At 40.7% G+C, this 14324-nt stretch overlaps 1 protein-coding gene across 9 annotated transcripts in view; it reads left to right on the forward strand.

Annotated features, from left to right (window-relative positions):
• The first annotated feature begins 405 nt into the window (after window positions 1–405).
• Window positions 406–14324, forward strand: part of EPHA6 (EPH receptor A6) — a 532902-nt gene continuing 518983 nt past the window's right edge. For 8 of the 9 annotated variants that reach the window (XM_075515531.1, XM_075515576.1, XM_075515552.1 and 5 more), the window contains exon 1: window positions 406–1099. In XM_075515531.1, the coding sequence (XP_075371646.1) occupies window positions 997–1099 (103 nt within the window). In that variant the 5' untranslated portion in view covers window positions 406–996. The remainder of the gene's footprint in view (window positions 1100–14324) is intronic. The other variant, XM_075515603.1, reaches the window with a different exon arrangement.

The raw sequence follows: 14324 nt of genomic DNA on the forward strand, positions 1-14324 counted from the left end.
CAGGAGGGCGGCTGAGGAGGGGCCGCCGCCGCTCCAACGGCTCTCCCTCCCCCGCCCCCCCTCCCCTCCCGCGCGCGCTGGGCCGCCCGTTGGCTGGCGGGGCGCGTGTGCCGGAGCGCCCCCGGCGCGGGGCCGCGCTGGCCTCCCGGCGGACCCGGCACCCGCCGGGCTGGGCGCAGCGGGGCGGCCCCGCGGCCGCGCCGGAGGGGGCGATCGCTCCGCGGGCGGCGGGGGAGCGGCGGCACCAAAAAACTGCAGCCGGCTGCGCGGCACGCAAATCAGGAGGGAGCAGCGAACATCACACCAGAGCCGCCTGGTTTCTGATTGCTCCGCGGCAGAGGGGGAGAGACAGAGACTGAGAGGGGCGAGCGGCAGAGCCGGGGACGGCGGCGGAGGGCTCGGGGATGCCGCCCCGCAAGTTTCCTTGATGCCTTGGGGAGCTTGAGGAGGCGCCCGGCCCTTGTCCCCTTCCCGCCTCAGGAGCTCGGCGGCGGGGGCGAGACCCTCCACCGTGGGAAACTGAAGCCCCTCGGCGCTGCCTCCGGCCGGGGATGCGGGGGGCCGTGCGGCGCGGACGGGGGAGGAGGCTGCTCCCGCGGAGGAGGCTGCTGAGGCTGCCGGGGGCGCTTCTGCGGGGCTGAAGGTGCCACCGGCCGGAGCCGGCGGAGGGAGCGGGGCGCGACCCCTCCCGCCGCCGCCGCCTCGAAGTTGCCGGAGCTCTCCCAGCGCCGCCGCCTCTCGCGGCAGGGCGGCTGCGGGGGCTCCCGGCGCCCTCGCCCTCCGGGCCGCCGCCGTGCCCCGGGACCCCGCTGGTGGATGCGCCCGCCCCGGCCCGTGCAGCCCGCGGCGGCAGTGCAGGCAGCGCAGCCCGCCGGGCCGCACCGGACCCCACCGGCGCGGCGGGCGGGGGCGCCGCGGCGGCGTTCCCTGCTGGCCTGAAGGAGGACGGGGAGCCTCGGCGGGCCGAGGACGCGGGGCGCTCAGCGGGCACCAGCCATGGGGTGTTGTGAGGTGAGGGGATTGCTCTGGAGAGTCGGCCTCTTCCTCCCCCTGCTGACAGCGCGCCCCGCCGCCGCCGGTCACGTCGCCAGCAACCAAGGTAAGGGCGACCGCGGGGTGCGGTGCGGGCGGGCTCCCGCCAACTTTCCGGCGGCCGCGGGGTGCGTGGGGCCGGCGGGCGGCCGCCGGCGGGGAGGGGGCCCGCACCTGCGCCCGGCAGCGCCGGCGCCGCCCGGCCTGGGGAAGCAGGGTGGGTGTCGGGACGCCCAACGGCCCCTCTCGGTACCTTTCCCGGCCGCTGAGGTGGTAGGGGGAGTGCGGGGCCGGGCGCCGCCCGTCGGCCACCCCCTCCTCCCGCCTGTGCCCGCGACCCTGCAAAAGTTGGGTGTTTGGCGAGAAGAGAAGCAGGGGGGCTGTGCTGCCTACCCCCCTTCCCGGGCGGCGTCCCGGGAGGGGCGAGGTGCCGCCCCCCGCCGAGCGGCGCCGGGGGCAGGGAGGTAACGCCGGGGCTAGCGGGGCGCCCGGGGGCTCTCCACAGTCACCCCTGGGCGCCGGGGTTTGTGACTGAGCTGCTGAACAGCAGGTAACTGAAAGTTACCTCCCCGTGAGAGGGAGCGGTAGCATCTCTTTACTTGAAATGTGGTTTTAAGGTTTACTCTTGCTGAACGCAAAGCGTCTTCAGAATGGGGTTGAGAGAGCTCACCGCGCTGTAAGAGAAATTGCTGCTCCTTAGCGAACTGTTCAAAGGTGCCTGACTGTCCTTAACACCTAATTTTTACGTGTTATGGTCTGACTGTCCAAAAAAAAATCCCATTTAAAGTCTTTGTTGCAGGTGCATGCTCATCAGGTCTTACTGAAGACAGTACGTTAATTCTTTAGCTTGTAATGTGTGCGTTTAAGAAAAATGCCTCTATATTAAGAAGGGAATCGTCCTATTTAGAAAAAAAAATGCGTAACACATCCAGAGGATATCAAATTTTGTTAAGAAGAACTGGGAAAAAAACCCCATAACTGATTGTGAAACATCATGTTATATGTTATTCAACATCTGGATAGAGCAGAGCATTTCCTTAACTGTTCGTTTAATGTACATCTCTCTGCTTAAGTTGTGGAGGATGTAGGATGCATCTATTCCTAAATTGAGAGAGTCTTCCCTACTTTTAATATTATTTTTGTACAATTTAGCTTTCGTGTTACGGGATTTTAGTGTGACATGAGTAAAAATATGGGAACTGAAGGGTAGCTCTAAATGTTGCTTCTGACAGAAATTATTTTACCTGCTGTTATTGAAAGGAGCGCTGAAAATGGCTGTGGTGGAAAGTAATGATCAGAGAAAACAAACTGTTCTTAGTTGTGGAGTACCATCAAATCTACAGTTCATGTATTTTCACACTTCTGTTTTACAATCCATTTTCAGTGTTTGTTGTATCTATATCGGTAACAGTAAGAAGAGAGAATAAAATATCTAGAAAATAGGAAAATACGATAGTACGGCCACAAGCACCCTGAGCAATCAGCGTCATGGCAGGGACATTCCAAGTTTAGTATTATTCCTTTACCTCTTCTACACTAAATGTGATGAATAATTTCAGTTGGTAATTGTGTAACGTACAGTCATATCAATGCTGTATTAGATTTTGCCCTTACTTATGTCTTAGAAGACATAAGATTTTCACAGTAGCACAACACAGTTTCCCTTTTATGTTACTCTCATTAGTGCATGCTAATGTCTGCTACATTACCACAAGGCCTAACAAGACACATGAATGCAGTTTAAAAAAATCTATTTGCATGTGTTATAGAATAACGAAGACACACTATATGCATCAAAGGTAAAGAATTTTTATGAAGTAATGCAAGTTAGATTAGGTTTTTAAACTAGTATTTGATATCCCTAGGGTTAAATTAGTAATATTTAAATAGTGTTTTAAAAAGCAGGTGAAAAATGGGGAAAACAGTTACCAGAACAGTTTAGCCCAAAGAAAATTCTGTCAAGGATGAAGTGTTTTTTTGATGCTGACATAACTTTTCCCAACAAGTTCAGGTATTGAGGTATTCACTGCATAGAGTACTGATGAGTTACCTAACTTCTGAATAACTTCTCTTTCTGCACCTTGTTTCAAAACTTACAGTAAAGTGAGCGACCTCTTATCTTTGGTACTGTCATTGTACCATAGAAGTCAAATAATAAGTGTAAATCAACAAAACACATGAACTGAAAATTTACTGAATTAATACAGGTGCTTCAAAACGCACATCCCACCCAATTAATGAAATGCTAGCAAAAGAGTCTACTTTTAATGATGACTTTCTCTAAATCCAGGAATTTGATGAAAGAAAACAAGTACAATAAAGAAGTTGCCCCTTGTGTAAACACTCAAATGTGTAAGTTTAAAATGCCAGTTAGTAACAGTTGGAATCCCAGCTGTGAAGAGTTTTTTGAAATCCTGTGCAGTTAAGTGAGGAAAAAAAATCTCTTAAATTTTCATAAAGTGATATTTTCAGAATGTACATCTTGGAAACATGTTTGCAATAATTGCTGTTGGGTTTTCACTAATAATTGTAATAATTGTAACAGCTTGGCTTTAACATCTGATATATTTAGTCTTCTATTTTATATTTACAAACATACCAGCATTAATACTAAACTGCACAGGAATGTTTTGTTTGGGTTTCTTAATTGTTTTGGGAAAAAAGATGGAAGGGAAATAAGTTTATTAATCTGACTCAGTAAAGAGACAGCCCTTCCACTTCATTCTTAATGGTTTATTTCCTGTTATTAAATAGGGATTTTCAGATAATTAATATACTCCAGTCTTATAAATTATTCTTATTACTATGTTGGGATTAATCTTTTTGTTTGTTTTCCTCAAAGAAAAGGAAAGATACTTTTTTTTTTTTTAATAGTTCCAAGACTCTTAGGTTGTCATTCTTCACCCAGTAAATCAATGTCTGGTGTCTTACAGTATCTGTAGCAAGGCAGATACAAACAATACTATTGACAGGGAAGTGAACTTATTCATCTTAATGGAGTGGTAAGTTCAAAAATAAATTATGACTATGCCAAGGGCTAGTTTTTACTGCTAAGAAAAACCCTGTAGGTAGGCAAGGCCATGGAGCTGCATAGGAGCAATGTACCACTGCAATCTGAAACAGAACTGCTTGAAACATAAGCCTTAATTAATGGTGTAGGGTAAGTGCTTGCATGTTCGTCTAAATTTTCATTAGTTGTCCATGTCATCCAGTTATGAACAAGTTGCATTATTATGAAAGATTTCAGCCTGTGTTGTAGGTTTGTTGTTTTGTTGCCAGAACACAATGAATTGGGCAATTACTCTCAAACCTAAAAATACAGATAACAGCATCTGAGCTGTGAACTTCTTTGTGCAAAACATGTATGAGCTTTTCAGGTAAAGGTCGCATCAGGTAACAGTTCGATGGTATCCTGTGCTAAGCATGCATGCATGTATGTTTCCACATATATGTAACCCAGAAGGAATTTTTGTACCCTGGCTTCTTTCAGACGGTATCTGCCATTATGTGTTACCAGACAATTAATTTCTGAAGTAAACTATAGAACTTGAGGAGTTTATAATGTGTCATGTCTATCAGTGAACTGTAAAAGGAAGTTGCTGCTTTTTCAGTTACCAGGTATCAATACATCTTGTCAGGTTATGCAAGGTTGGTCTTTTTATGCTTCCTTCTAAAAGGCACCTGCATTCATTTTCTTCCTCTTACAAAAAAAAAATGGAGGTAAGAAATAATGTCAAATGTCAGTTCTGAAACTCGTATAGCCTTTATTTTCACAATGATTACACCTGATGTAAATTGGGTAGCTCAAAGCAGGTAATAAAGCTTTTTGATTCTGGTATTAAAATCTCAGACAGATTGCTAATGACCTTGAGTTATTCATCAGTTCAAAGAAGTTGGCTTATTTTTATTCACATATTTATTTTTACATAAGTGCAATCCATCACAGATAAGCACTCTTTCTGAATACAGCACTCAGAATTTTCCTGTAGCAATAAGGAGACCAAGGACTAAGTGTCTGTAGAGACTGAACTTTTCTCTGAATGAGACTGATGTTTTACTGCTAGAGGATATCTCTTACTTTAAGGGCTTAAGGTACTGCAAAGAAGGCTGTGCTGCTGCCTGTATTGTACTCATCCTGATGGATTCTGCTGTTCAGTTGACGGGCTATTATTTTTTGTGAGCATTTACATCATTATGGAGAAATGAGAAAATCAAATAAACAAAACCATTGCAGTAAAAGTGTGTCATTCCCTTTTAAGTGTGTAGATAAAGTCATGAGCAAAATCATATTTTAGTTTCAAGCTAGTAAGAATTTTTAAAAAATACTTTTACCTGGTGTCCCACATCCATATAGACTTGAGCGCTAATGAAGACTTTGGACCTCTGCAGTTGTAGATATGCATGAAATTACTTGTTACCCAAAAGCCTCGCTTTGTATGCCATAAGTATGAGATGAACAGACTTGCAGTTAATGCTTCATGACATATTCCTGGTGTTGTATTTGGCAGTACTGAGGGCTGTTTGGATATTTTCTTAATTTGTTTTGGACAAATGAGAATGATTGGTATGGAAATATTAAAAATTTAAAAAGGTATAGCTTAAGCAGATATAGTTTAAAATGAAGTCAGTACAGTAGTTCTCAATCAATTTGAGGGTGTGAAAACACCACAGAGGAACTAACGTGTTTCCAAAAGTATACAACTTGACCTTCTTGAGAAAGGAGGCAAGTCAAAATTTAAGCTAAATGTTACAAGGAAGTATGGAAAAACAAACTGAAGAGAATAGTTGATAGTTAGTGAGCAGTGGTTTTTCCATCTCTCATGATTTATTCAGAGATCAGTGTTTTCAGTTTCAGCCAGCATCTTGCCTGCATCAGGAAACAAGCCAGCATAGTTCCTAGAAACCAGACACACACCAGCACAGAGGGGATGACTGTCCTGCATCTGCCTACTCTTCTGAGGTCCTTTTCAAAGCATCTGCTGCTGGCTGCTCTCAAACTGGCCTTCAGTATTGGATCAGATAAACCTTGGGTTTGATCCAGAATGACCATTCTTATCCTCCTATGAATTTAACAGTTAATTTTTGGCCAGACAACACTTCTTTTGGCAAGTCCAATAGCTTACAAATGAGATAAGGACAAAGCATGCAGGAAATTCAGTTTTTTCTTATGGAAATCTCTGTGCTTCCAGATACGTATTTTTAGATCTAATCACTTAGATCTGAACTCTACTTGGGGGTTTGTTTAGGGTATCTGATGCTAGACTTTTCACTTGAGAATTTTAGAAAAGTCTAAAAGTTCAGTAAATTGTTTGTCAGTAAGATACAGAGTAAGTTGACATCCGATTTGTTGGCTACATCTTTTTAAAATGAAAAGCCTAACATGTTTAAAATCTCCTTTAACTGATTAGTGATATTTAGAAGCTGATACGCATGTGTGATATGAGAAGCATTTTATTGTTCCTATATCCCAATATAGCATAGCTATGTTAGGATATATTCTTACTCTGGCTGTGTGTGTAAGATGGAATGTTTCCATTAGAATCACCGGATTTCTCTAACCTGACATTAACACAAGGAAGAGGCTGGCCTTTTGTTTGTTATGCCTGTTAACATGCTGAACTCTGTGATAGAGAGAGAGGATGGTAAATAGTATGGAAATAGACAAGTAAGGAAAGAAATTATTTGTCCAAAATCTATCCTGACCTCTGGGAACCATGTTATTATACAGGAGAGGTCAACAAAAAACTATCTATTGTGAACAATACCTCTTCAGAAGCTGGTTTTAAACTTGTAAATGTTATGCCAATCTTTATGATAAGGCGTTGGATTACTACTGAAAAGAAGATTTCTCTTACATGATAAAAGCATGAAATTGTTTGCAGGATTTCTTTCTGGTCTATACAAATCAACTTACTCAACTTTATGAGAAAATGAGTCCCCAGACCTTTCTCTTAGATTACTTTCTAATTGCAGAGTGCCACTTCCTTATTTTTGGTTTTGTGAACTTCTATCTTGGCAACTTGTGTAAAATTCAGGATTTTTCTAGTAATGTTTGTTTTTCCTTACTTGGAATAGGTTTGTATGACCTGTTAAAACCTAAAGATCTTTGGTTTTTTTAGGGCTTTTAAAATGCATTTGTAAACACTTCTTTCCATTTCTCTACTTATTCCTCAACGTAATCATCACTCTGTCATCTGTTGTAATGATGCCAGAATATTTCCAGACCATATAAAAGCCTGTAAAAATTAACAATGAAATTATCTTCAGCTGGTTCATTTCTCTTGTAATCCCCTTAGTCTTCCAGTCTACCACTTATTCCAGCAATCCTTATAATAGTTCCAAGGATGCTTTCATTATCAATCTTGAAACACCTTTTTCTTTGTGTAGGTAGGCTATTGATCATTCCTGCGTCTAAGAACAAGTCTGTTCAAAATAGGTAGGCATTAAAGGGAAGTCACTTCAATTAATCCAGCATCCATTTGTAATGTAAGTCCTAATTTTAATGTGTTACAGAACACAGCTCAGAGACCAATCTTGGCTTTAAATCAACTGCATGTTTTATATGGATAGCTGAAGCTTGCTAATCCATTGTATTAAAAAACAACCCAAAACCATCCCAACAAAACTCAAAACAAAAACCCCTAAAATTTTTCCTAGTCAGTAGAAAAATCTTGTGAATTTAATTGTCTCACTCACAACATAATACTTGTATATGTTAGCGTTTCTATCACTTACTGTCTTGGATCTCTGCATTTGCACTAAATTCTATAGTCCTTTAAAAAAAAAAAAGATGCTGAATATCTTGATAATGGTGATAATTTAATAATTAGAGATTTATTAATTTTAATCAATTAAGGTATTTTTATGATGCTTAGATACTTTTATAGATAGTAAAAAACCACCACGCAAACAATGCATGGGTGGTTTTTTTCCCCCAGTTGACGATACTGTACAAATAGTTTTCTGCTCTTTAAACAATTGTTTTACAGTATGTCATAGTATGCCTCAACCTTTAAGCCAGCAGATACTACTACTTTGTTTTATGAATCTATTCATATTCTAAACAAATAAAGCCCCAATTATTATTATGTGTATTTAAAAAAGTAGGGGTATTTTGATCTTTAAACTAAGACTAGATTAAAAAATGCTGTAATATTCTTGACTGACATTTCTTTTGACAGTCCAGTAGGGTCAGTTTTTTAAAATTCAAAAACATCTATTTTAAGAGGAAATTATATCTAGATTGAAAATAGAATTTCCTTTCTGTAGAATAATCTGAGGATTTAAAATGTATTTTGTCTCTAAATATAAAAAGGTGAAATTCATGTTTAACAACAACTCTGAAATCTTGATTCAAAACCCTAGAAGCATTTCATTATTAAACAATGAAAATGATACAACACAATGTAGAATAAACTGTATGAATGTCAAACACAGACTTGAAACAAGGTGAATCAAATAAAGAACTTTAGATTTGAATCTTTTTCCGGTTCTCTGAAAATCTGTAAGGAATAGGATATTATAAAATCTCTTTTTAAATGATCCCAATGTTTTCAAGCCTTTATCCTTAACTCCCCCCACATACACTTCTCTGCAAAACCCCACACCTTGTTTCAAAGTTCTGTGTTACTGTGATTTATCTCTGTGCAAAGAAGGAGACAAACTGAAAATTTGAGGAAAGATTAAATCCTGATTTTGTTTGTATTACCCACCAGAGAAGGGCATGCTTCATTCAGTTGGTCACCAGCTTCATGACCCTTAACATTTCCTTAACTGTGGTGTTAATGTTGCTTGAAATACTCTTCTGGAAAGCGTGGAGGTTGAGGGGGGCTGGTGCAACAGAGAAGCCCACACACACTCTCCAGGATGCTGCTGTCGCGGGACACGTATGACCAGGGCTGGCCTCTATCCACGGATCTCTCGTCCTTGCGCCTGCTGGTACAAAACAGTCCCAGCATAAGAAACATGGAAAAAGTCTGTCTTCTTGTCTCCTTTCACCCGCTTTCCCTTTTTCCCTCTTCCACTGTCCCCTGTGTTGTGTGTGTTCATACTTTAAGATTCTACTTAAAGTCTCTAGGAAGAAACAAGAATTTAAAGGTGTAATACATTTAATTTTAATAGAAATTCTTGGTTTGTGTGTAGGTAGATTTGTAAGAAGCTGATAGAGTTTTTTCCTCTTAAGAGAGGTGGTTTTGTTTGTTCTAAGTTGACTGAATCCCTGAGAGTCTTTGAAGGTGTCTACTGTTTGCTGACAGGTTCTCCAAAAAGCAGATTAATGAGGGCTAGATGCACAGTAGCTCCTCATAGGTCAGTGCAGCTCTGTTGGACAGCATAGGCAATACTTACGTGAGAAGCGCTAACATGAGCATTGCAATGCAGAGTGAACATATTAATATACAGATATGTTAACTGTGTTCATAATACAGCATTCCTTCATGCCAACAGGTTTTTGAAATTATACAGGTTTTACCTTAGAATAAAATCAGTGCTGTGTCACTTCTGTGCAAAAAGAAAGGTGGGCACTAGCCGCCATCTGTAACAAACCACTGTGAAGGTACACACACAGAATGAGGACATAGTAAAAGGTATATTTACTGGGAGCTCTACCGTCTCAATCCATTTAATGGCATCTGCACCTAGAACAAAAGGGGAAAAGTCACATATAGCAAACAGTATCATTGATGCATGTAATGAGTGATTTGTCTTGGCTGAGGACCCTTGGTTAGAGTGCACTTGCTGCTACAATTTGTATTCTCTGGCTGCTGGTTGCTTCTTAGCTTAAATAAAGGAATAAAAGAATTAATTAGAAAGCATTCAGTAAAATAATGCACTAGCATTTTAATCTTGGTAAAAGTGATTATCTTTCTGAAGTTTACCAGACCAGTTTTCCCAGTGGGTTCCAGCTGCTGGTTTAAAATCAAATTCTATAGGAAAGATTCTGCTAAAATTCAGAATTAAATTGTTCAAATATATTTTGGACATATTAAAAAAATATGAAAGGAGACCTAGCCATTTTTTCTGTAGTGCTTCCATTCTTTGTGGCTGGAAACTGACTGCCTGAAAAGCATTTGGATGAGGGATTCATATTTCAAAATGTGGTTTGAATCCAGCACTTTCTGCTAAACAAATTGGGGCCATATAAAATTGCATAGTCCTTCATACTCTGTTGTGTCTGCCTGCTGAAGATCTTTGAAGGGGAAAGTAAGGGAAATGTAAAACCTTTGTGTCTGTTAGATTGCTTTTGTTTGTATTGCTGAAGTTCCTAAACGCTTACATGCCAGAATGATACAGCAGGAACACCCACTCAGAGGGTTATGTTAGATTTAGTCATTCAGTTTAGTGGACTTTATTTCTTAGAGGAACATTTAATTTAAGTAAATATGAATACTATTAGTATTTAGGAATGAAGAAACATGATGAGAGGTGTGGCACACATGAGCTTCTCAGCCAAACTTGCACTCAGACTGCCATCAGATGCGGTGGAAACCCAAACTGTTGCTACTGAGACAACAGTCGGAATGTTTACCCTGTGATTTTGGTATATGATAAAAAATGTCATTAAATTACAGATTTCCAGACCAATAATTTCAGAAAGAATTAGCTTAATTTGCTTCTTTAAGAAATATAAACATCTCATGCTAAGGCTAAGAATTTGCCTTTGTAAAATGGTGTATATTGGAAGTGATAAAGATGTCTTGTATTCAAAGGAAGAGGAATGATTGTGCACACTGCACAAAATAAAAAGGTCTACTAGAGAGAGGTATTGTATAAAAACTGCTTCTGAAGAAATCTGGGATTGTAAAAGTCAACCAGGAAATCGGATGGTATTCCATGTCATGTTAATGGTTCCTCTTGATGCAGATGAATATAATGATGTTATCATATACTCCATTTTTCTATAGGCTATCTAAAGGGCATCTCGTCTAGTGCAGAGAAATGAATGCTAGCGGTTGGAAGGAGTCTAACATTTCTTGTTGCCATTGTTTAATACATGGCTCTGTGCCAACATTAGGCTGCACGCAGAGTTATTTTTTCAGTGTTGAATCTCTTCAAAACTATAATTTTTCACGATATTCTTTTGAGCAAGCCTTCTATGTCTTTATAGCCACTGAACTAAAGAGAAGAGTTAAAGGCCAAAGCTTTTAGCTTAGGTGACCAGTTTGTGACACCCACTGCATATTCCAAGGAGTTAGTTTTTCATGTGCTCAGAGGTAGGTGGCAGAGGTAGATATAACACCTTGGTTTTCAGTGTAGTCTTCAGCTAAACTCATTGTTATTTTTTTCTTCCAGTACATAACTAAGTTGTTCTCTGCTAGGAACATTTTGTTCCTGTCCTGGTTTTGGCTGGGATAGAGTTAATTTTCTTCCTAGTAGCTGGTGTAGTGCTGTGTTTTGGATTTAGCATGAGAATAATGTTGATAACACACTGATGGTTTAGCTGTTGCTAAGCAGTGCTTATACTAGTCAAGGACTTTTCAGCTTCCCATGCTCTGCCAGGTGCACAAGAAGCTGGGAGGGGGCACAGCTGGGACAGCTGACCCAAACTGGCCAAAGGGCTATTCCATACCATATGATGTCATGCTCAGTATAGAAACTGGGGGGAGTTGGCCGGGGGACAGCGATCGTTGCTCAGGGACGGGCTGGGCATCGGTCAGTGGGTGGTGAGTAATTGCATTGTGCATCACTTGTTTTGTACATTATTTTATCATTATTATTATTACTATTATTTTATTTTCTCTTCCTCTGCTGTCCTGTTAAACTGTCTTTATCTCAACCCATGAGTTTTACTTTTTTTTTTCCGATTCTCTCCCCCATCCCACCAGGGCGAGGGGGGCGGGAGGACGGTGAGCGAGCGGCTGTGTGGTGCTTAGTTGCTGGCTGGGTTTAAACCACAGCAGTTTCTGTTTTAAAAATCCATGATATATCAAAACTCAGTTTGTCAAAATGTTGAATGCAGATGAAGTGGATTTATACCACATGAATTAAAGATCTGAAACTTCTTGCCATTTTGTGTACCTGGTCTCTTAACAGCCTTCCTGAAGTCAAGGCCTCAATCCTGCAGCAGATTGGCCAGCTGGCCCATGGAGCTGTTTGACTCCCACAGTCTTGGGAACTGGCTATCTTTGATGTAGACTGTGAGCCACAGTGACTCCTTCAGTTCTGGCTTTTCCTAACTTTTAAGTGTGGGACTTGCTAATCCCATTAGTGTAAAAATGTAGTTAATACAAAATTTCCTTTCCTACTGCAATTTTTATATTTTAAAAAGTTCATTTTTTCTCTCCCTCTTCACATATTCACATAGGATGATGGTTTATTTAGATTGACAGTGTAATCCTCTACTAAATGATCTGAATTACTTAAGGCAAGAGAGATGCCATCTTCCATGGCATAAGCATTAGATGGTAATGAAGGCATGCACCTTGCCGGTAGATTATGTTAAGCAGCAAACGAATTTTGAAACTTGCAAGTAAAGTAAGCTCATTTTCAGGTAACACATGAGGGTTGTCCTGTCTAGGTTGCATAAGAGTTCTAATGGTCATGACCTCCCATTCTGAGGCTCTTTTTATCACTTCAATTGTCTTTTCCTTTCTTTCCTCTTTTTACCTTTCTTAACCTTATTCTTCCACTATATGGCTTCTGTCCATCAGTGCCCACAATTTCCATTTTTTTTTTTTTTTTTTTGTTTTTCATGGTTCCATTCCTCATTTTGCTGCGTTTGATTTGGGATGTTGTCTTCCTTGTCCTTCCACTCTCTCTGAGCTCTGAATGAGATGAGAGAATACAGATGAAAGCTTTCTGTAATTGTTGGCTCGGAAGCCAGAAGATATGATGAAAGGACCATCTTGTGCAGCCTTGCAGTCTTAGTATGGCATATGCTTAGTTCCTCTGTGGCAATAGTATCAGCACAGTCAACCTGATACATAGAGTCTATTAAGGATGGATGCGCTAAGCATAGATAAGCTTTGGCAGTGCCAAAATTTCAAATTGCTATAGTGAACATGTTCAGCTTGGGTAAATGTGAACTTATAGCAAAAGACGTCAGTGAATGTCCATCAAGATGCTTCAAATCACAGAAATGCTAGTGTTCTTTATGTAAAGATGCAGAACATATTTACCCTTGTTTCACTCTGGGAAATGTTTGAACAGTTTTATCTGATTTTTTTTGTAGAATTCCACTTCAAACATAGGGTTTGACGTAGAATATTTTAGTTTGTAAAATGTTGAAAAGGCAAAAAACTATGTTGTAAGATGAGAGAGTTAAGTAACATGAGCCATAACCATAGTTAGAATGGAGTTCACACTTGTAGCTAGTTTCCCATTTTGTCCTTTCTCATGGCACACCTGTTGTTGCCACAGTACGTCAAAAGTTCCAGTAATGCTTAGCCTATTCACTTTACTAATAATTTTCCTTACTAATTTTGTAACAAGTAGTTTTGATTTTAGGTAATGTCCTGAAGCCTTAGCATTAGTGGGTTTCCATCATATTAGAGCAAATTAGGAAGTTATTTTTAATAGCTATATGTCTGATAGATGTATTTTATACTCGAGAGGTGTGCCTCAAGAAATAAAAGCTGATTGAAATTGGTGCCACAGATGGATATTTTGAAAACAAAAAAGAAAATCAATAATAGATTAGGCTTGATTAGATGTTGACATTTAGAACTGCACATAGATAATGTTAAAATTTACCAACAACAGTCGGTCTTCTTCATGATTTGCATTTGTACCTCCATTCTTGGTTCAGGTGGATCACAGTACCTACATTGTAAAGGTTAATGAACAAATTACCATACAGCTCATCTGATTGTTCAGGATTTAGCCTGGAGGACTGAATGTTTTATAATCTAGTTTGTCTTATGTGGAACCTAATTTGTGTAATTTTTTTTGTTATATGAAATACTGAATTGCTTGAATGTTTAGATGAGTCCAAAACAATTTATGAATGGATTTTCTGTCCTACCTTCCTCCATACACTTGTTTTACTCCGCTGCAATTTAAGCATAATTGTACCTGACTCGCATTCTTTTTAAGGGAGAAGAGAGTGAGGATCGTAGTCTTTAGTTACTTCCTTTCCATTTAATAAATATATCAAACAGTGATCCTATGTAAAGCATTGTTTCATCTTGCTATGTAGTTTTTGTCAACAATATCTAGCCATTTATTCCTATTTCATTTTGCCTCCTAGTCAGTTTTTAATGCAGAACAGTACTTTTACCTCCCTCAACAGGGTTACCAAATTGATCTTTTCACCCAGTTGGCCTTTGCAAAAATGTAAGCTTTTTCCAGTTCAT

Source organism: Mycteria americana, chromosome 1 (genome assembly GCF_035582795.1).
Source record: "Mycteria americana isolate JAX WOST 10 ecotype Jacksonville Zoo and Gardens chromosome 1, USCA_MyAme_1.0, whole genome shotgun sequence".
NCBI lineage: Eukaryota > Metazoa > Chordata > Aves > Ciconiiformes > Ciconiidae > Mycteria > Mycteria americana.